The 23527-nt window shown below is 46.3% G+C and overlaps 1 protein-coding gene across 2 annotated transcripts in view; it reads left to right on the forward strand.

Annotated features, from left to right (window-relative positions):
• Positions 1-23527, forward strand: part of INO80 (INO80 complex ATPase subunit) — a 145133-nt gene that overhangs the window by 85872 nt on the left and 35734 nt on the right. For both annotated transcript variants that reach the window (XM_073566672.1, XM_073566671.1), the window contains one exon: positions 104-329. In XM_073566672.1, coding sequence (XP_073422773.1) covers positions 104-329 — 226 coding nt within the window. The remainder of the gene's footprint in view (positions 1-103; positions 330-23527) is intronic.

Below are 23527 nucleotides of genomic sequence, written 5' to 3' on the forward strand. Positions count from 1 at the left end.
CATTTTTCAAATTGTGTTGGTAAGATGGCACTGTCTTACACCACTTAAGGGTCTCTTTATGGATGTGAATGTTTAAAGAATATTTCATGTTTTACCCTCTCAGGTAACTGCAGCCCCAATTGACACTTACTGCAATGATCGAAGTGCAGAATATGAACGACAGATGTGGAGGAATGGGGGAAACACAGAGGTCTCAAAGCTGCTTGTGTTTGGGACCCACAACCATCAAGCTGATTGGCTCACAAGGGATACACAGCTATTTCCAGAGAATCCATGTGGGCTTTTGGCAATTCGGCCATGTCATGGTTGGTCGTTTATAAGAATTCCAGGTAAGTCAATACAATTTTGGAGTAAAAAAAAATGTCATCCTCTGCTTTGTGTTGGGAAAATACAGATATTGAACATATGAATAGTACAATAAAAACAAAACACTTCAAAAAATTCCAGCACAACACTGAGATCCCATAAATACAATCCAGTTTCATTGAAGGTATATTTTAAAGCCAACAAGTCCATTCTCAGATTTACATCAACTTCTTTTGCTACTCCACCAAAGAAGGACAATTAGAGGTTACCAAGGCAAGGAATGATTATATGCCGCTCCACCTGCAGATAGCGGAGAACACTTTATTTGAGAGGGCAAGGAACTGGCCAAATGAGAAAATTGCCAGTGAGGCTGAACACTGTAAGGTAATTCTACAAGGCCATTCTCTGATGTAAATTAATTAAGACCAAAAAGATTGAAAGCGAGGCCAACCCTACCTTGTGGGAGAAGACCTCTCTACTTTGCGGGAGAGGACATATTTACCAGGGGAGGAAATCTCTACCTTTCGGGGGAGGGCATCTCTACCTTGCAGGAGAGAACACTGCTACCTTGCGGGGGAGGAAACCGCTACCTTGCCGGGGAGGACACCACCGCTACCTTGCCGGGGAGGGAATCCCTCGCAAGGCAGAGATGTCATTCACTTTGTGGAGTCACGGATTATGCCGGTTGCGTAATGGCTCGCAGTCGGGTGACTTGCCAGAATGACATCACAAGTATGTAAGGTCTGGGTTTTAGGGTCCAGACTCTGTGTGTTTGCAGCCTCAATGAGATGATCGATTTCAGTATGGCTAAATGGATTGCATTGTTGGAGCAGGGGATATTGTATTGCTATGTGGATCATTTGCATAGGAGAACAGCCTGGATGAGAGGATCTCAGGATCGATTGGATGTCAGTACAAGTGTCTCATCTGACTTCTAGGGGTTCTCCAATACAATAAATCTGAATGAGCCCTGTGTATTTAAAAAAAAATAGCGCAACACTATACTCTTGGTGTTTCTCCTCTGTAATCCATGTTGTGTCTTCTTGGGGAAAAATAAAATATATTTCTTCCAAGGGGCCTTTACATGATCATCGGCCACTGATCTACTGCAGCATTAGATTTTCCTATTAATCCAAAGGTTTTGCCGTCTTTTAAAAATGACCTTTTACGCTGGAGCTTGGTGTTTACATATGAAGGAGTAGACCAGTGAGGTGTCACTTCGCTCTGATTAGTCCAAGCCCAACATTCCCATATTTGAGAAAGTTGAAATGGGAGTGGGTGTTGTTAGATAATACTTGTATATACAAGCAATTTTGCCATTTACTGCTTATCACAATTTTCATCCATTTTTGAGACATTAAAACTTTTCTTTTGTTTACAACTTGTTGCCTTAGAGACCAATCACTGTTGCTAGACAGCAGAAAATGTGCAGTGCTTTCAAGCTCTTTCTATTGAGCTTGTAAGCACTGGTGCAAAGCTGTCCCGGTTTACTAGAGCACCCTGTTACCTACTAATCCCAGCTGGCTTCACTACAAAGCTTACAAGCTAGACTTCAAAAGTGGTCGGTTTCCAAAGTAACAAACAAAGTAAAGAGTCAAATTACCAGCTCAAGAACGGCTGCAAATTTTAATAAGCAGTAAATTGCAAAAGTGTTTGTTTTTACGATCGCTATTTGTCAGTATTCATCTATGAATTGCCTGTTTAGACAGTCAGACCACACTTCTCATGGGCACAGAACGATAAGTAATAGTTTTGTGCACCTGACAAACAAGCAAATCTTCTTTATAATGTCCCACTGTCCAAAATAATTTGGCTTCTGTAAGGATAGACATCGCTGTATATATCTATAATATCAGTATGTGCTTTGGTTTGAGCTTTTCTTAGACTCTGTTCATATTTGCATTTTGTCTTCAGTTTATGATGTAAACCAGGGCACATTGAGACGATAAATACCTCCAGCGCCGATTTGTGTTCCTCCATAGTGTCCTTCATTTTAGGGGGAAGTAGATAGTTGGATACGTCGCTGTTCTTGTGAACCTTAGCTGAAACATGGTATCATAGCTTCCACTGGTACGATGGCCATTATTAGGTGGCTAGAATTAGTCAAGCCATGAAAACTTCGGTTGGCCTTCTTACCAAGTCAAATAATGGTACAGCGTTGCCAAAAATATTATGGCTTCCTAGTTTTAAACTGAACAAAAGCATTCTTCCAAAATGAGATCCTGAAATGGAATCTGTCACCAGGTTTTTTGCCACCTAATCTGAGGGCAGCATAATTTAGAGACAGAGACCCTGATTCCAGCAATGTGTCCTTTAATGGGCAGCTTGCTGCAGTTTTGATAATCTCCTGATGATAATACATTGATTTTTATCATTGGAGGACTACTAAACCTGCTGCCAAGTTGTTCTCCATATACACGAGCTGTGTATAACCCCACCCCCACAAGTGATTGGTCAGTTTCTGCCTATGCGCAGTGTAAACAGAAAGCTGCCAATCGGTGGTAGTGGTGGGGTTATACAGAGCTCAGCAGACAGAGAACTGCTAGATCTGCAATAGATAAAAGTGTTTTTTTTTTTAAAAAACTACAGCAAGCAGCCCAATAAGTGACACACTACTGGAACCGGGATCTCTACCACTACATCTCAGATGGGAGCAAAAACCTGGCGAAACATTTACTTTAAGGACGACTGAGGCTCCAATACCTTTAGAATGGATGAATACTCCACTTCCCTCTCCCCAGGCTTGGGAAAATTAAGTCGACCAAACTTGTAGACTTGAAGAGCTGATGAGTCATTCATAAAGGGCACACCACTCCTTCCTTAAAAAATGTAGGCACCATTGCTCACTTATTATAGGCATAAGCCACATTGTGAGTGCACATGCTCCATCACAGAGGAGCAACTTGTGTATTTTCTGCCATATCATTGCAGTTAGCCAGTACTCCTAATACAATTATTAACTTGGTTATATTTGTCTCTGCTTCCTCCTCTAGACAAAGTGAACATGTGATCTCTGGGTGTAGGGAAGGAACATTAATTGCTGTCTTGTGCTATGCATGCAGGAGACTGAAATTCCTCTGTAACTGGTTCTAATTTACTGGCCCCGGTTACAGGGAAAATCAACAATCGAAAGAATGTATTAATAAGTTAAAATGCACCACAAAGGTCTTGAGGGGCAGAGTGCAAAATATATACGAAACATAAAAAATATAAGATAAAGTATAAAAAGAAAAAAATATACACTGCCAGTCTGAATCACTGTAAGAAAAAAAAATATACAAAAATAATTTCTTTTATCGCCTTATTGGGGGACACAGAATACCATGGGTGTATGCTGCTGCTGCTGCTAGGAGGCTGACACTATGCAAAAACAAGAAAATTGGCTCCTCCCCGGCAGTATACACCCACCAACTGATACCAAGTACCTCAGTTTGTGCTTAGTGTCTGTAGGAGGTGGACCGGGATCTTCTCAGATCTGCAGTTAATAATCCTTTTATTTCCTTAGGTATTTGTCAAACTTTTTAATCTTTTCTCGCTTATTTCTTTCAGGTCTTCACATCAGGAAACGGTGTAGTTTTCACTCTGATTTCCTATATCAGGTGGCTGAGCGAGCAGTGTGGTGATTTCCCACATCGCACCTCTCAGTACCGCAGGCAGGACCTTTCCCTAACACCAGTCGGTGTTATGGGCGGATGACGGGTGGCCGGTCCTTGCCAAAGCAACCCCTCACCCCTCTCCTGGGACAGGGCTGAGAGGAAGACGGCGGTGGTCAGCAGGCTATCCCTCGCTCCCAGCAAGAAAACGCCGTCTTCTACATGCCAGAGAGTAAGAGGTCTTCTCCCAGCGGCCTGACTGTTACGCAGGGCCCCTGCGGTTATCCTCTTCAGGGACGTCAGGTAAGAGTCTGATCGTTCCCTTCAGCCGGCATGTCTCTGAGCAGCATTTGAAATTCCCGCCCTCCTCCCTCTCTGCCAGCCGCGCGCCTCATGCTGACAGCCGCGCTCCCCGCCGTGCACAGGCATCAGCGGTCTCCTGGAGCGGTCGCTTATAAGCTGCATGGGTCTTTTCATCACTGGGGGAGGTTTTTTCCAAAGCAATGGGGGCGCAGCTCACCTCTATCTATCGGCCCCGCGGCTATTGCAGGCTAGAGATCCAGGCGGGGAGGGAGAGCGGTTTCACTTTCTTTCCTGCCTCCCCGCTCAAGATGTGCTCCTCCTTTCTCTCTGGCGCCCTTTTTTGCACGCCCATTCCACCCTATTAAAGAGCTCCTTTTGCTTTCAGAGGCATCAATCTTTTTATTACCGCGCCCCCCGCCTCCATGGCCCAATCACTTCCCGGCGTCAAGCTCCGCCTCCCTCAAACTCACAGCCAGCTTCCTGACTGGAATCTCTCTTCTTCCTTCGCTGCTTGGGTGACACTTCAGGGTCCTGCTGCTAGTCAGATTCTCGGTAGGCTCAGCCCTTTATTGCAAATTGGCTCCCCTCTGCAGTCCCTGATCTTATCTAGTGCGGCCATACGGTGTATCCCACCTATGTTCAACCCTTCAACGGCGCTTTCTTTCAAGCCCACCGTTATTCACTACGCCTGTGCACGCTGTAAAAAGAAGTGGCCTTCATGTCAGTCGTCGCCCCTCTGTCCGTCCTGCCGTCCTTCCGCCATGTCAGCCTCTCAGGAGCATACAGATTCCCGGGATGAGGGTACCTCTTCTCTCCCAGAGTGGACCGTGGCAATTTCGCAGTCGGTCTCTGATCTGACTAAAGTGTCTCAGTCCCTGGTCCAGGTCCTAGAACGTTTGCCTCAGCTATCTACAGCCACCTGTGCACCGACCTCCTTCTCCCTCTTCATTAGACGAACACTAGGTCAGATGAGGATCCCCAATCGGGATCTAGTTCAGAAGCAGATGACATGTCTAAAACTCGGAATATGGTCGATAGCCTCCTTTCAGCTATCTTTCAAACCTTAGAAATTAAACAAGACAAGCCCCCATCTCAGGAATGTTCTATTCCATTTAAGCGGGCAAGGCCTCCATCCCAAACTTTCCCAAACCACGAAGAGTTTGATACTACACTGACGAAACATTGGGAGCACCCCGAGCAGCGCTTCTCAGGCCGCAGGTACTTAGATGTCCTGTACCCCTTTGATGCGGATTTATGCGCAAAATGGTCCAAAGCCCCCGAAGTGGATCCTCCTGTCTCTCGCATAGTCTCAAAGACGGTCCTATCCTTCCCGGATGGGGCATCACTTAAGGATCCAACAGACAGACAAATATAGTCTCTAGCGAAATCAATTTTTGAGGCATCTGGTGCCTCCCTCTGTCTGATTTTCGCGTCTGCCTGGGTAGCAAAGGTCATCTCTGCTTGGGCAAGGATTCTTCGCAGGGGCATCTTAGCAGCAGCTCCTCAGGATGAGTTGGCGGATCTGGCAGATCAAATTAATCATGCAGGTAAATACCTTTTGGCCGCCGCCCTAGATGCGGCTGGGTGCGTGGCAAGGGCTAACAGCAACATAGTGGCCGTACGCCGAGTCCTTTGGCTAAAGTCATGGAATGCGGACACTACCTCAAAGAGGTCACTTACCAATCTGCCTTTCCATGGTTCTAGGCTCTTTGGAGCCAAGTTGGATCAGATAATTTCCGATGCCACTGGTGGTTAAAGCACTTTCCTTCCACAGTCTTGACCAAAACGTTTCTTTAACAAAAAGGGTTTCTGGCCGTTTAGGCCCTTTCGTCCCTTCGCGTCATCAGAGAGATCTACCCAGCAAGATCGGCCTTCCGCCTCTAGGGAGCGAGAGCAGAAAAGACCTTCTTACAAACCCGCTCCCCGCTGGAGATCTAGAGGTCAATACCCCAGGTCGTCAGGTACCCGGTCCGGTAGGTTTGCCTCCAGCTGACGGGTCACCCCCACCTGGAATTTCTTCCAGGGTGGGAGGCAGACTTTCCTTTTTCATGGACGCCTGGCTGTCCGTTGTCGACGACGCTTGGGTCAGGGAAATCATCACATCTGGATACAAGATCGAGTTTGCGTCTCCGCCAAAGAGACGTTTTTTCCTGTCCCGACCTCCAAGACAGTGGTCTCACATTCCGAGATTCTTTCAAGCCGTCTCCTCTCTTCTTGCCGCCGGAGTGATCGTTCCGGTTCCCGCACACGAACGATTTTCAGGCTTCTATTCAAATCTCTTCGTTGTCCCAAAAAAGGACGGTTCTTTTCGGCCAATCCTGGACCTCAAATTGCTCAATCGCCACAGAAAGATTCTCCACTTCAGAATGGAGTCTCTTCGGTCGGTGATAGCCTCAATGGAACACAAGGAATTTCTCTGTTCTGTGGACATACGGAATGCCTACCTTCACATCCCTGTGTGTTTGCAGCATCAGAAATACCTTCGTTTTGCGATTCAGGAAGACCACTACCAGTTCACGGCTCTTCCCTTCGGTCTGGCCTCCGCTCCCCGGGTTTTCACGAAGGTGATGGCGACAGTCATGGCCATCCTCCGCTCCAGGGGGATCCTCATCATCCCTTATCTGGACGACCTTTTGATCAAGGGATCGTCCCGGCAAGACTGTCTTCAGAGTCTTCAGATAGTCCTAGACACTCTTTTCCGTCTCGGGTGGATAATCAACAAAGAATAGTCCATTTTGATCCCCACCCAGCTCCTAACCTTCCTAGGCATGGAATTCGACACGAATCTAGCCCGTGTGTTTCTTCCGAAGGAGAAATTTGCAGCTCTTTCCAAGGGGATCCGACTTCTCAAGCGGCCAACCCCCATTCCCCTTCGGTCCTGCATGAAGGTTCTGGGGAAGATGGTAGCTTCCATGGACGCGGTGCCCTTTGCACAATTTCATCTTCGTCCCCTCCAGTTGGCTCTTCTTTCGGCCTGGGACAAGACCTCGCTGTCCTTGAACAGTCCCATTCTCCTTCACATTCTCCTTCCCCTCAGAGTGAGACAATCCCTGACTTGGTGGGCAAGGCCAGAGTCAGTCCTTCAAGGGAGGTCCTTTCTTCCGCTTCAATGGCAAGTCCTCACCACCGATGCCAGCCTTCCAGGGTGGGGAGCGGTGTTCCATCTAAAAACGTCTCAAGGCCGGTGGAACCCACAGGAGGCTTTTCACCCCATCAATCTTCTGGAGATCAGAGAAATTTTCCTGGCTCTTCTTCTCTGGCAGCCTCTCCTCGGCAAGCCGGTCCGCATTCAGTCGGACAAAGCCACGGCTGTGGCATACATAAACCACCAGGGAGGCACGCGCAGCAAGCAAGTAATGGCGGAAGTAGCCAAGATACTGCGCTGGGCAGAATGTCACGTTCCTGCGATCTCCGCCGTTCACATTCCAGGGGTGGAAAATTGGGCGGCCGACTTTGAGTCGTCAAGGTCTAGCATCAGGTGAATGGGCCCTTCACCCCTCAGTCTTCCATCAGATATGCCAGCGCTGGGACACCCCAGATGTCAATCTCATGGCATCTCGGATGAACCACAAAGTTCCGCGCTTCGTAGCCAGGTCCAGGGACCCTCTAGCCATCGCTTGCGACGTCCTGGTAATTCCGTGGTCCCAGTTCCGACTTCCTTATCTATTTCCGCCTCTTGCCTTGATCCCTCGAGTGGTCAAAAAGATAAAATCGGAAGGCGTACCAGTGATTCTGGTGGCCCCAGACTGGCCAAGGCGCCCTTGGTACGCGGAGCTGGTGAACATGCTCGCGGACGTTCCCTGGAGGCTTCCAGACTGTCCGGATCTTCTCTCGCAAGGTCCCCTTTACCACGAGAATTCTCAGTCTCTGAATTTAACGGCATGGCCATTGAGGCCGCAATCCTGAGAGAATCAGGTTTGTCCGACCAGGTGATTCAGACTATGATCAAAGCCAGAAAACCGGCCTCTTCCCGCATTTACTATAGGTGCTGGAAGGCCTTTTTCCGTTGGTGCGATGGTAAAAAAGTCTTTCCTATGTCCTTTTCCATTCCTTCCAAAGAGAGCTGGCGGCCTTACCGCAGGTTAAGACTTTTCTCCAAGGGGTCGCCCATGTGGCTCCTCTGCATCATTCGCCGGTAGATCCGTGGGATCTCAATCTCGTCCTTAGCGCTCTCCAAAAGGCGCCGTTCGAGCCTATCCAGGACATTCCTTTATCCTTTCTCTCGTGGAAGGTAACTTTCTTAATTGCCATTACATCCATTAGAAGAGTTTCTGAATTGGCGGCCTTGTCATGCCGTTCCCCGTACCTGATTCTCCATCAGGATAAGGTCGTCCTCAGGCCCGTTCCTTCTTTTCTTCCAAAGGTGGTATCCTCTTTCCACATCAATGAGGATATCGTTCTTCCATCTTTTTGCCCGGCTCCGTCTCACCCTATTGAGAAGTCCCTCCACAAACTAGATGTAGTCAGAGCCTTGCGTGTTTATCTCGCCAGGACTGCTTCTTTTCGTCAATCCGATTCCTTGCTAGTCATGTCTGAAGGTCGCCGGAAAGGGTTTCCGGCGTCCAAATCCACGATAGCTCGCTGGATTCTTTCTACCATTCTGGAAGCGTACCGACTTCAGGAAAAGCGGCCCCCTCCGGGAGTGAGAGCCCACTCCACCCGGGCTGTGGCAGCTTCGTGGGCTGTGCGTCACCAGGCTTCGGCTTTACAGATTTGCAGGGCCGCGACCTGGTCGTCCGTACACACTTTTGCGAGGTTCTACAGGGTTCATACCCAGGTCTCATCGGATGCAGTTGTTGGTAGAAAGGTTCTGCAGGCGGCGGTGGCACACCGGCCGACCTAAGCCCTTCTTGTTCGTTGTTCCTTATTGCTGTTCCCGCCCTTGGAGACTGCTTTGGAACGTCCCATGGTATTCTGTGTCCCCCAATAAGGCGATAAAGAAAGAGGGATTTTTGGTTCTTACCGTAAAATCTCTTTCTTGGAGCCTTCATTGGGGGACACAGCACCCCCCCTGTTTAAGTTGTATCGTGTTGGGCTTGTTGAGCCCCTTGTTGGGTTGTACATATGTTTAAAGTTCTGTGGCCTATCCTACTGCTTTTTCACCAACTGAGGTACTTGGTATCTGTCGGTGGGTGTATACTGCCGGGGATGAGCCAATTTTCTTGTTTTTGCATAGTGTCAGCCTCCTAGCAGCAGCAGCATACACCCATGGTATTCTGTGTCCCCCAATGAAGGCTCCAAGAAAGAGATTTTGCGGTAAGAACCAAAAATCCCTCTTTCTATGGAAAGGGCAATTTAAAATGTTTTTAGTGGTCCTTTGTGGTCATGAAAGTGTGGAAAAATAGACACACATTTTCAAATTTTCTTTACATTTTCGCCCAATAACAGCAAAAATAAGGGCATTTTAAAAATTGCACAGAAATTGTGCCTCATGTATCGTGAAAAGCGCAAAAATAGTTTGAATATCTGAATGAGCACTGTTAAAAAATCATGTATAATAAAACACAGAAATGCTCTTGGTCAATTATATGGGGGTATGGCCCGGTGCTGAACCGGTTAAAAAAAATCTGTATGTTCTGTGTAGTATGGTACACTATACAGTGGAAGCCTTCTGTGCAGGTCACTAAAAGATTGGCTTTACTTTCATAGAAAGTTTCCATGTCTGAGCACTTCCTCTCCTACACGATGGCTGTAATTTATGGCCGTGTCACTTACTTCTCATGCTACCTCTGGTACTAAGCTGCACTACTGTCTGATGGAGAGTTGGACTTCTTATCAGGACTGTGGGAATCTCCAATACCTTCCTGTTCTATTGATAAAAAATGGCTGGAACTTAAATGGGAGGAAGTGGCAGAGTTGTTAGCAATCTCAGAGGTTCATTCTGTTTGTGGAAGCGTGACAACGCACTTCTTATGACCCTATTGTTTTTCTTCTTCTATTGGAGAATGATGGGTTAGTCTCTAGAGATCCAAGGTTATCTGTCCCAGCGTGTGCTTCTCAAACCTTCGAGGCGTTCTTTTTATTTTCAGGACGTGAGATTATTTATCTGTTTTAACTTGCCAAAATTTGGAGAAGCTAAAGGGCACGTTCATATATTAGGTTTACCAAGAATTTTATTTATTTTTTTATTCTGTTTCCCACTATAAAGGTAGAGCTTAGCATGGGGGGAAACGCCAAGCTTGGCTTGGCAAATTTATTATTATATTTTACGGCTCTAAAGCTGTGTCGTGGTGCTAGTCACTACTTACGGACACGCCGTGAGGTGAGGAAGTCAAGGAGTCCGAGGTCAAAAGCCAGTAGGGTATGCCATAAACAGAGGGGTAAGACAAAAGCGTAGTTAGGTTGCAGTCCGGGGTCAGAATTCCAAGAAGATAGCCGATCAAGACAAAGGGGCTAGGCAAACGGATGGTCAAAAGCAAATCTAAGGTCAGTCAGCAGAAGATCAAAATACAGAACTCACAGTCCAGTCGCTGATTGGTCGACTGGACTGTCACTCTCCACACTGACAGCTCAGTACGCCACCAGCATCAGATTGGATGGCTGAGCTGTCTATCACGATACTGACAAGTCAGAATTTTTCTGCACCAGATTGGACGGCTGACCTGCCACTCACCACACTGATAAGAGGAATCGTGACAGGTATAAATTATATCACTGGAGTACATTTTTGCCTCTGGCTTTTAGATGTGCCAAATCCAGGTTATGCTGCTAGACTGGCTCACAGAACGCCAGTCTGGATGAATCGGCCTCCTAAATGGTGTGCATACAGAGGCTAAGAAAAGTTAAAGGGAAGCTGTAATCAGAAAATGACCACCTTATTAATTTAGTTTCCTTTATTTAATTAGAACTTTTTTGTTTTGCATATCACAATCTAGATTAAAAGTATAGAATACAAATCTTCACACTGACAACTAGGGTTTCTTTTAGACTCTAACTTCCTTTGTGTCAGGAAACAACACCTGTCCATAGTCACAATAGTCAGATCCTCACCCTATCTTTTGTATTGAAGTGTCTAATGAGCGCTTGTGAAGGTCATTGTGGCTGAAGGGAGAGACAGCAGGGACAGCGGTAACATCTCCTGTTGCGATTGGTGGATCCTGTGTTATCAGCTGTGTATAGAGATGTTACCTGTCACTGTATTCCTGCCTCTGATGACAAGGAAACTGATGTAAACTCTTCCTGGAAAGACAGGAAGTATGAGTTTAAAAAAGTCCTAGTGGCCAGTGTGAGAATTACAAGATTACTGATTTAAAAAATGGTGGTTAAAAAAATACATGTAACACAAAAACCTGATTTAAAGAGTAGTTGTATCTCTGAGGAAGCTGTCAGCTGCCCTAACCACCTCCATATCTCTACCTCCTTATGCCAAATCATGTCAGTGTCTCCCTGGGGTGGCGGGCTTAACCAAGGGGAATCAACCATCTTTCGGACTTGATTATCAAGAAATCGCTAAGGAGCTTGTTAGAAGGTAGAGGTGGAGGGTTGGGGGCAGAGATTCTACGCTGAGGTCAGTTGGTCACGTTTTAACTTCATGACACTTTTTTTTTTTTTTTTTTTCTTAAGACTGTGCACTGAGAGGGGGACCTGGCTTGAGTCTTCTCTTAAACTTGGTCAGGGAAAAACAAGCCCTCAAGTAGGAAGACCCAGAGGAAATGTTTCCAGCAATATGTTTTTAAACAAGGTGGTCTGATTTCCTGTTGTGCGAGCGTGTGTCGTACATTCCCACCATAAATTCCTAACATAGTTATTTGGCAAAGTGGTCTTCAAACACTAGGTGGTGCTCGGAGACATGTAATGGTGCTGCAGAGCCAGGGCACTTAGGAGTTAACGGGTGGTAGACCTGGCGTCCTGGCGCTCCGTATTATTTATAAGGTAAATACATGTGTTTTTGGGATGCACAATTGTTCTTTTATTTCAGTATTCTCTAATAGAACGTTCTGCGTCCTCCAACAACATCTAGTCTACTTTGATATTTATCTCCATGTTAACAGTTGCAGTCAAAATTATTCAGTCCCCATTGCAAATTAGGTTTATTAGTAAAATGATTAAACCTTTGGCTGCTCGCAATGAACAAATAACTGCAAATTAAATAACACTAGTGACAAGCGAACATGCTGGAGTAAGGTGCTATGTGAGCATGCTCGGGTGCTAACCGACTGACTTTGGCATGCTCAGAAAATATGTTCTGGTCCCTGCAGCTGCATGTCTCGTGGCTGTTAGACAGCCACAACACAGGCAGAGATTGCCTGTTTGTTAGACAGCCACAACACAGGCAGGGATTGCCTGTTTGTTAGACAGCCACAACACAGGCAGAGATTGCCTGTTTGTTAGACAGCCACAACACAGGCAGAGATTGCCTGTTAGACAGCCACAACACAGGCAGGGATTGCCTGTTTGTTAGACAGCCACAACACAGGCAGAGATTGCCTGTTAGACAGCCACAACACAGGCAGAGATTGCCTGTTTGTTAGACAGCCACAACACAGGCAGAGATTGCCTGTTTGTTAGACAGCCACAACACAGGCAGAGATTGCCTGTGTGTTAGACAGCCACAGCACAGGCAGGGATTGCCTGTTTGTTAGACAGCCACAACACAGGCAGGGATTGCCTGTTTGTTAGACAGCCACAACACAGGCAGAGATTGCCTGTTTGTTAGACAGCCACAACACAGGCAGAGATTGCCTGTTTGTTAGACAGCCACAACACAGGCAGGGATTGCCTGTTTGTTAGACAGCCACAACACAGGCAGAGATTGCCTGTTTGTTAGACAGCCACAACACAGGCAGAGATTGCCTGTTTGTTAGACAGCCACAACACATGCAGGGATTGCCTGTTTGTTAGACAGCCACAACACAGGCAGAGATTGCCTGTTTGTTAGACAGCCACAACACAGGCAGGGATTGCCTGTTTGTTAGACAGCCACAACACAGGCAGGGATTGCCTTTTTGTTAGACAGCCACAACACAGGCAGGGATTGCCTGTTTGTTAGACAGCCACAACACGTGCAGGGATTGCCTGTTTGTTAGACAGCCACAACACAGGCAGGGATTGTCTGTTTGTTAGACAGCCACAACACAGGCAGGGATTGTCTGTTTGTTAGACAGCCACAACACAGGCAGGGATTGCCTGTTTGTTAGACAGCCACAACATAGGCAGGGATTGCCTGTTTGTTAGACAGCCACAACACAGGCAGGGATTGCCTGTTTGTTAGACAGCCACAACACAGGCAGGGATTGCCTGTTTGTTAGACAGCCACAACACAGGCAGGGATTGCCTGTTTGTTAGACAGCCACAACACAGGCAGGGATTGCCTGTTTGTTAGACAGCCACAACACAGGCAGGGATTGCCTGTTTGTTAGACAGCCACAACACAGGCAGGGATTGCCTGTTTGTTAGACAGCCACAACACAGGCAGGGATTGCCTGTTTGTTAGACAGCCACAACACAGGCAGGGATTGCCTGTTTGTTAGACAGCCACAACACAGGCAGGGATTGCCTGTTTGTTAGACAGCCACAACACAGGCAGAGATTGCCTGTTTGTTAGACAGCCACAGCACAGGCAGAGATTGCCTGTTTGTTAGACAGCCACAACACAGGCAGAGATTGCCTGTGTGTTAGACAGCCACAACACAGGCAGGGATTGCCTGTTTGTTAGACAGCCACAACACAGGCAGAGATTGCCTGTTTGTTAGACAGCCACAACACAGGCAGAGATTGCCTGTTTGTTAGACAGCCACAGCACAGGCAGAGATTGCCTGTTTGTTAGACAGCCACAACACAGGCAGAGATTGCCTGTTTGTTAGACAGCCACAGCACAGGCAGGGATTGCCTGTTTGTTAGACAGCCACAGCACAGGCAGGGATTGCCTGTTTGTTAGACAGCCACAACATATGCAGGGATTGCCTGTTTGTTAGACAGTCACAACACAGGCAGGGATTGCCTGTTTGTTAGACAGCCACAACACATGCAGGGATTGCCTGTTTGTTAGACAGTCACAACACAGGCAGGGATTGCCTGTTTGTTAGACAGCCACAACACAGGCAGGGATTGCCTGTTTGTTAGACAGCCACAACACATGCAGGGATTGCCTGTTTGTTAGACAGTCACAACACAGGCAGGGATTGCCTGTTTGTTAGACAGCCACAACACATGCAGAGATTGCCTGTTTGTTAGACAGCCAAAACACAGGCATGGATTGCCTGTTTGTTAGACAGCCACAACACAGGCATGGATTGCCTGTTTGTTAGACAGCCACAACACATGCAGGGATTGCCTGTTTGTTAGACAGCCACAACACATGCAGGGATTGCCTGTTTGTTAGACAGCCACAACACAGGCAGAGATTGCCTGTTTGTTAGACAGCCACAACACAGGCAGGGATTGCCTTTTTGTTAGACAGCCACAACACAGGCAGGGATTGCCTGTTTGTTAGACAGCCACAACACGTGCAGGGATTGCCTGTTTGTTAGACAGCCACAACACAGGCAGGGATTGTCTGTTTGTTAGACAGCCACAACACAGGCAGGGATTGCCTGTTTGTTAGACAGCCACAACACAGGCAGGGATTGCCTGTTTGTTAGACAGCCACAACACAGGCAGGGATTGCCTGTTTGTTAGACAGCCACAACACAGGCAGGGATTGCCTGTTTGTTAGACAGCCACAACACAGGCAGGGATTGCCTGTTTGTTAGACAGCCACAACACAGGCAGGGATTGCCTGTTTGTTAGACCAACACAACACAGGCAGGGATTGCCTGTTTGTTAGACAGCCACAACACAGGCAGGGATTGCCTGTTTGTTAGACAGCCACAACACAGGCAGGGATTGCCTGTTTGTTAGACAGCCACAACACAGGCAGGGATTGCCTGTTTGTTAGACAGCCACAACACAGGCAGGGATTGCCTGTTTGTTAGACAGCCACAACACAGGCAGGGATTGCCTGTTTGTTAGACAGCCACAACACAGGCAGGGATTGCCTGTTTGTTAGACAGCCACAACACAGGCAGAGATTGCCTGTTTGTTAGACAGTCACAACACAGGCAGGGAATGCCTGTGTGTTAGACAGCCACAACACGTGCAGGGATTGCCTGTTTGTTAGACAGCCACAACACAGGCAGGGATTGTCTGTTTGTTAGACAGCCACAACACAGGCAGGGATTGCCTGTTTGTTAGACAGCCACAACACAGGCAGGGATTGCCTGTTTGTTAGACAGCCACAACACAGGCAGGGATTGCCTGTTTGTTAGACAGCCACAACACAGGCAGGGATTGCCTGTTTGTTAGACAGCCACAACACAGGCAGGGATTGCCTGTTTGTTAGACAGCCACAGCACAGGCAGGGATTGCCTGTTTGTTAGACAGCCACAGCACAGGCAGGGATTGCCTGTTTGTTAGACAGCCACAACACATGCAGGGATTGCCTGTTTGTTAGACAGCCACAGCACAGGCAGGGATTGTGTTGTGAGTTCATTTTCCCCTTCATCACTGAGGTCTGGTGAACTCCCTATTCTGGTGAAGGAAGGTAATGAGCCTGATTATCAGGCACCTGAACCTGATGAGGATGACTGGCTGAGTGGAGTCACGGACTGGATATAAGGCTGCCGACGCCCTTCTGCCCTCAAGATCCGGAACACAGTCCGAATATGTTCCACATGAGAATCCCAATCCTTGGAGAAGATCAAAATATCATCCAGATAGATAATCAAAAATTTATCGACAAAGTCTCGGAAAATATCGTTCATGAAGCACTGGAAGACAAAAGGGGCATTAGTGAGCCCAAAAGGCATCACCAGGTACTCAAAATGTCCCTCCGGAGTATTAAACGCCATCTTCCATTCATCCCCATGCTTAATGCGGATAAGATTATACGCCCCCCTGAGGTCAAGCTTGGTAAACCAGCAAGCACCTCTAACTCTAGAGAATAGATCTGAAATCAGGGGTAACGGATACTGATATTTAATAGTAATTTTATTGAGGGCAGGTGGAGCCTTCTGCCTGCCCAGGTGTTGACACTGTGGTGGAGAGAATGCACCAGATCTGGGACCAAGTGGTGGATAAGTTATCTCTCTCCCAGGAAAAGGCCCAGTGGTTTTCCAATCGACATAGGACCATTGGTCCCCAGTTTAAGATTGGTGATATGGTGTGGTTATCATCAAAAAATATTGCTATGAAGGTGGCTTCTCCTAAGTTTAAGCCTAAATTTATTGGACCTTACAAGATTTTGGAGATTATTAATCCGGTCTCTTTCCGTTTGGCTCTTCCTGTCACATTTAAAATCCATAATGTGTTCCATAAGTCCTTGTTGAAGAGGTTTGTTGAAACAGTTGTTCCTGGGGTGGCACCTCCGGACCCTGTATTGGTTGAAGGTAACATGAAATATGAGGTAGAGAAAATACTGGGTTCCCATCTGGCTAGACGGAGACTCCAGTATTTGGTTAAGTGGAAGGGTTATGGTCAGGAGGATAATTCCTGGGTCTCTGCCTCTGATATTCATGCCAAAAGATTGGTGCGTGCCTTTCATCGGGCTCACCCTGGTGGCGTGGTTGAGGGTTCGGTGACCCCTCCTCAAGGGGGAGGTACTGTTGTGAGTTCATTTTCCCCTTCGTCACTGAGGTCTGGTGAACTCCCTATTCTGGTGAAGGAAGGTAATGAGCCTGATTATCAGGCACCTGAACCTGATGAGGATGACTGGCTGAGTGGAGTCACGGACTGGATATAAGGCTGCCGACGCCCTTCTGACCTGCGGGTGATTTCTCTGTGGACTTCTAGGACACCAGTCTGATTCCTGCTCCTCTAAGCTAAGTTTTTCTGCTTTGCCTGTTTGCTTTAGTGTTTTGTTTTTGTTTTCCTTGCTTTTCTGGATACTGCCATTCCCTGCTGGGGTGAGCTGAATCTCCTTTTTTCTGTAGCTCTGTCTTCAGAATATTCCTGAGTACTGACATAGCTTTTTTGAAGCCTAGCGTCTTCAGGGCCTTTTTCACTGTCAGTCTGTTGGCTCTTATTTTCATAGGGTTTTTCACGGATTGCAGACAGCAGCCTTCCTGTCCTTTCCTATCTAGGTAGATTGGGCCCTGTCTTGCCCTGTCTTTGCTCAGTCTATCTTTCTGCCTGTGTTAGTGTTTTCATCTTGCTTCACCGTCATTATATGTTGGGGGCTGCCTATTGCTTTGGGGTCTGCTCTGGGGCAGTTTAGTTTTCCCCTTTCTTTCTTTAGGGCTAGCTATTTCTTCGGCTGTGATCGAGGGGTCTAGGGCATCGTAGGAACCCCCCACGGCTACTGGTAGTTGTGTTGATAGGTTCAGGGGTCTGCAATCCGATAGCTGCCAACTTCTCTGGTTTTCTGGACTTAGCTAGCATTTCTGTTTTTGCCTCCTACGGTGACTCAATCATAACAGGATTGCCTGTTTGTTAGACAGCCACAACACGTGCAGGGATTGTCTGTTTGTTAGATAGCCACAACACGTGCAGGGATTGCCTGTTTTTTAGACAGCCACAACACATGCAGGGATTGCCTGTTTGTTAGACAGCCACAACACAGGCAGGGATTGCCTGTTTGTTAGACAGCCACAACACAGGCAGGGATTGCCTGTTTGTTAGACAGCCACAACACAGACAGGGATTGCCTGTTTGTTAGACAGTCACAACACATGCAGGGATTGCATGTTTGTTAGACAGCCACAACACATGCAGGGATTGCCTTTTTGTTAGACAGTCACAACACATGCAGGGATTGCCTGTTTGTTAGACAGTCACAGCACATGCAGGGATTGCCTGTTTGTTAGACAGCCACAACACATGCAAGGATTGCCTAACAGCCCTAGGGACCCTAACATATTTTTCAAGCACGCCAAAGACACTCAATTAGCACATGCGCATGCTCGGATAACACCTTATCCGAGCACATTCGCTCATCACATGAAGGGTAACAAGTTGGTTTCTCTAAATTCAACCAAAATACTTTTAATGCCACCTAGAATCTCTGAATTTTCCACTGCCTTCATGACAAGCATCCTTAGTACTTAACAGAGCACCACAGGCTGCTTTGACCTGCTGCAAACATGATGTATAGCCAGACACCAGCTTTTACCAGTGTTCCTGAAGAACCTTAGCCCATCATCATGAACAATGGCCTCCAGGTCCCTAAAATTCTTGTGGTTTGTATGTAATCAGTTTCTTCACATCCCATGAAATATTTTAGTTAGACAACTATGATGGCCACTCTAGAATCTTCCAGGACTTCTTCCAAACCCAAGCTTTCGTGGACAATGAGATCATTGTCCTGTTGGTTGGGCCAGTGATGCCCAAGCTTCATAATCTTCACAGAGGGCATGATGTGTTCTCCTAGGATTTCCTGACTATTGATTGAATCTGTCTTACCCTCCACGCTCTGGAGGTTTCCAGTGCCAGAGAAAGTAAAACAACCCCAAAACATCACCAAGCCACTGCCATGTTTCACGGTAGATGTTACCAAGCCACTGCCATACTTCACTGTAGGTGTCACTGAGTCACCACCTTGCCTCACCAAGCCACCGCCTTACTTCACTGTAGACATCATCACCAAGCCACCGCCATGCTTTACTGTAGACATCACCAAGCTCCTCCATGCTTCTCTACAGGCACCACCGAGCAACCACTTTGTGTCGCCAAGCCACCGCCATGCTTCACTGTAAGTGTTACCAAGCCACCACCATGGTTCACTGTAGGAGTCACCGGACCACTGCAAAGCTTTACTGGGGGAATCACCGAGCCACCTTCATATTTCACGGATGGCAGTGTGTTCTTTCCAGCATAATCTTCCTTCTTTCTCCTCCAGACATACCTCAGGTCTATAGGTTTTGAAAAGTCACAGTTTTGTTCCATTGCTCCACAGAACAGAATTCCTGAACTTCAATGGCGTATTTTAAACACATTGGAGCAGACTTTTCTTGTGCTTTTGGGTTAGTAGAGGTGTTTGTTTTGGACTTGGAGCAGAAAGTTTGTAAATTTTGAAAAAAAAAATTGTACTGCGGATTGGATAATTTTGATTCTAACTGAATATCCTATAGTATTGGCACAAGAATATGGTTATTCATGTATTTGAGTGTGTTAAAATTCAGTGATTGCACCAAAACAAATTATTGCTAGGCTCACATTTAGAGGTACTCCAGCATAAAACCTGAAAGACAAACTCAGAATCTTAAGCCATTATTGGGAGCGTAGACCCATCTGACTCTAGTTTACTATTTGTAGTTAAAGGCGATCTGTCAGCAGGTTTTTGCTCTTTAACCCGAGACCAGCAAAATGTAGGGGCAGAGAGCCTGATTACAGGGATGTGTCACTTGCTCAGCAGCTTGCTGAAGTTATAATACAATAGGTGTTTTATAATCAGGATATTATCAGGATATTATCAATTCAAAACTAGGTGTCATGTACCAGCAGTCCAGCTTATTTGTGCAACCTTCCTCCATCACTGATTGGCAGCTTACTGACGATTTACAGTGTACACAGGAAGCTGCCTATCAGAGGTGAGGGCGGGGTTATACATAGCTCAGCAGTCATAGAACTGCTACATCTATAGCAGAGGAAGCAGTGATTCCATCAAAACTGCACCAAGCGGCCCAGTAACTGATACATCACTGGAATCAGGGTCTTATCCCCTACATCACATTGTTCCTAGGTTAAATAGAAAAAACAGGGTGATAGATTCCCTTTAATCTTTTTTTTTTTTTTTTTTGCAAAAAGTCTTTTTTACTGGGAATTAATTAAGACTGGTGTTTGCACACATGCTTGATGCAAAGTCCTCTGGAGCAAGATATGCCAAATTCATTAAAGAGTAATCGTCGGTTTTTTGTTGTTGTTTTACATAACTCAATGGTAGTTGTGAAAATAAGGAACTTTGTAATGTATCTCATCAGAGATATCTGCTTCTTTCTCCTCCTGAACTGATCATTCATTCTCAAAATTCTCAATGCCATCAGGTAAATCTAACTTTAGTGAAAACAAATTTTCCCAGTACTGTGATAGGACATGACAATTGGTGCTCATAAAGTTCTATGGAGAACTGTACACTACCTCTAGCTCCTCCCCTCTCCATAGAATTTTAAAAGCACAAACTGTCACTTAATTAGTATCTCAGCAATGTGTACACCTGTGTCCATTGAATACAAATTTTAACCATGAATTAAAAGAAGAGGATCAATCCAGGAGGTGGAAGAAGCAGATTTTTTTTTATAAGATGACCACCAAATTTAGTGTAATACAATTTTTTTTTTTTAATAATTATCAGTTATTTCTGAAGGAGTTGGAACTTTTGCTTATTAACTCCACAGCTCTGGCTGACTTCATGTGCATCCATGTGACTGCTGCATGCCTGTGATTGGCTGCAGCTGTCACGTGCCTGTAAGGCAGGTCATTACTGCAGGAGGGAAAACAAAGACTGGCAGGAACCACTGGAGCATCTGCGCTGGAGCGACTGAACAGGTGTGTCCCGCTTTTTTTTTTTTTTTATTTCTATCCCTGACAACCCATTTGAATTGCAAATAATTCTACCAAAAATATATACCATATTATGATTTTTTTTTAAAATTATAGTTATTTAGAGATTGCATTTGTAACCTTGTTAGCGAAGGGTTAAGTCAATGTCAGTAACAGAGAGTATTGTTTTCAAAGTGTGTTTATTACAAAGACTACAAACAGGATGCATCGCTTTCCTGAAATGAAGAAACCAGACTGCTAGCAGCGCCCCATCTGTTGGTTAATTTAATCAAATATCATAGCTTAAAGGAAAACAATAGTTTCACTGAAATTTGCTACATGACATCTCAAATCTTAATTTGTTCTTACTTATTTCACACATTGTGCCTCTCATTAGGTCTTTAAAGACCTTTGGGGGGCAGTTTAACGAGAATCTGTCTCAAGGGTTTTGCTATCCTTATCTAAGAGTGGCATGATGTTGGGGCAGAGACCGTGATTCTGGTAATGTGTCATTTACTGGGTTGCATGCTTCTATTTTGATAAAATCCGCTCTCTGTTGTACACTGTGGATAGGCAGAAAGCTGCCAGTCAGTAGTGGGGATGGAGTTATGCAGAGCTCATGTATGTGGAATACTAAGTGGCAGCAGGTTTACTAGTCCTCTAGTGATAATGTCCTTCTGATTAAATAGTTAATTTATCAGTGCTGAAGAAGCAGCCCCATAAGCTATATGTCACTGGAATCGGGGTCTCTGACTTTACATTATGCTGCAAGTGGCAAAAACCTGGAGACAGATTCGTTTAACATATTAATACATTCTTTTTGATTGCTGATTTCCCCTGTAACTGGGCTGGTATATTGGTCTCCGTTACAGAGGAAATGTTGCCTGCATAGCAGAGCTGACTAAGTTTTTAGTTTATGGACGATCCAGAAATAGTTCCAAATATGTATTAAGCATTTTACAGCACAGGTTACATTGCGTTTATCTTTAAAAAAAAAAAAAATTGTTTGCAACTTTTCTGTAGATTTTAAGAGATTTTGTCTTTTGTAAGGACTGTACTGTCTTTGGTTTCTTGTGTGCAATGCATAAGTGACGGATGACTCTGGATCTGACTGTAATTAGTAATTTTGTTTACAACCTTATGATAAATGGTCGTGTTCGACATTGACTTTAGGCCCCCATACATGTTAGACTAATGGCGGGTTCGTCCAACAATCTAATGTGTATGGGGATGCTGGACAACTGATTATTGCGACAGGTGTTGATCGCGCATGTCTGATTTCGGACTGCTGATTGCGTTGTTCTCCCGTAGATAAGCTGCTGGTCGGCATGTCAGGCATGTGATGGTGGCTTCCTCATAGAGAACACAGAAGCGTTTGTCTGACCAAGCTCCTGTGTATGGGAGAGGCGGCTGAGATGGCTGACTATTAGTGATGAGCGCGAGTGCTTGGGTATGCACCGAGTATCGCAGGTGCTCGAATGACATGTTCAAGTCCCCACACCCGCATGTTTCACGGCTGTTAGACAACCTCAAAACATGGGGGATTGCCTGACGTACACAGGCAATCCCCACATGTTTTGTGGCTATCTAAGGCTAGTTTCACATTAGCGTTTACGGCCGCAGCGTCGGGCTGCACACGGCCGCCGCTAAGCCCCGCCCCCTGCTGTGCCTCCACCGGTAGCTCCGCCTACGGACGCACGACGCTGCATGCGTCCTGCGTCCCCTATCTTTAGCACTGGGGACGCAGGCCGTGCGCAGTATGCATTTCACGGCGCATGCGTCCTTTTGACGCTGCGCCGAACGCACCAAATTGCAACCTGTTGCAATTGGTGCTGGTCGGCGCAGCTTCAAAAGGACGCATGCGCCGCCAAACGCATACTGCGCACGGCCTGCGTCCCCAGTGCTAAAGATAGGGGACGCAGGACGCATGCAGCGTCATGTGTCCGTAGGCGGAGCTACAGGCGGAGGTGGGGCTTAGCGGAGGCCGTGTGCAGCTCGGCGCTGCGGCCATAAACACTAATGTGAAACTAGCCTTACAGCCGTGAAACACAGGGATTCAAACATGTCACTCGAGCACCTGCGATACTCGATGCGTTCCCGAGCACCCTCGGCACACTCGAGTAACGAGCACTGGTGCTCATCACTACTGACTAGCAGTAACAGACTAATGCATTGAATTGGTGGATTGTGTGAGCTGATAAAGAACACTTCAGAATAGGACATGCACTGAATTTCACGCAACGATCACACAGATCCAGGCAAGTTGGAAATTGAGGCAGCGCATCCAATAAAATAGTCCTTTTATTCACCGATGCTGGTTCAGTGAGTAATATTTTTTAGGTGTTTATTGGAATAATTTTAATAGAAACAAAAGTTATTGTGGCTATTGAACAAGGGACACTGGATTGAGGGGGTTAGTTGGTGCAGTAGCTACTGCTCCCACCTCCCCCACGATGAGCTATACGCACTCTGCCGTATCTTTTGTTTCCTGTTCTGCTGACCCTAGGAATCGCTATTTCAGGGCTTTATGCTTCTGTTTATGTCTCTTGTTCACACAGATGATAAAAAAGAAGAGATAAGATATATAGGGATAATCATGGCAATGGGACTACTTGTGCTACACCAACTTTCAGAATGAGTAATTGCACATTTCTGCTGACCTGGCAGAGCGGCCATTTCTCCACTGTAGTGAATGGGAGGTGGGAATGAGGGACCAGGCACTCAGGTTCTGAGGATCAATGGAAAATCAGATCAAAATGCCAAAAGATAGTTATGGTGTATAAAATAAATGTACCTCTACATATCTGTCTTAAAAACCCCCTAAAATCCTACTTAATATTTATCTTCTAGCTCCATCTTCGTGGGTGCAGCGA

Source organism: Dendrobates tinctorius, unplaced genomic scaffold (genome assembly GCF_039654945.1).
Source record: "Dendrobates tinctorius isolate UK_male_01 unplaced genomic scaffold, ASM3965494v1 ptg000019l, whole genome shotgun sequence".
NCBI lineage: Eukaryota > Metazoa > Chordata > Amphibia > Anura > Dendrobatidae > Dendrobates > Dendrobates tinctorius.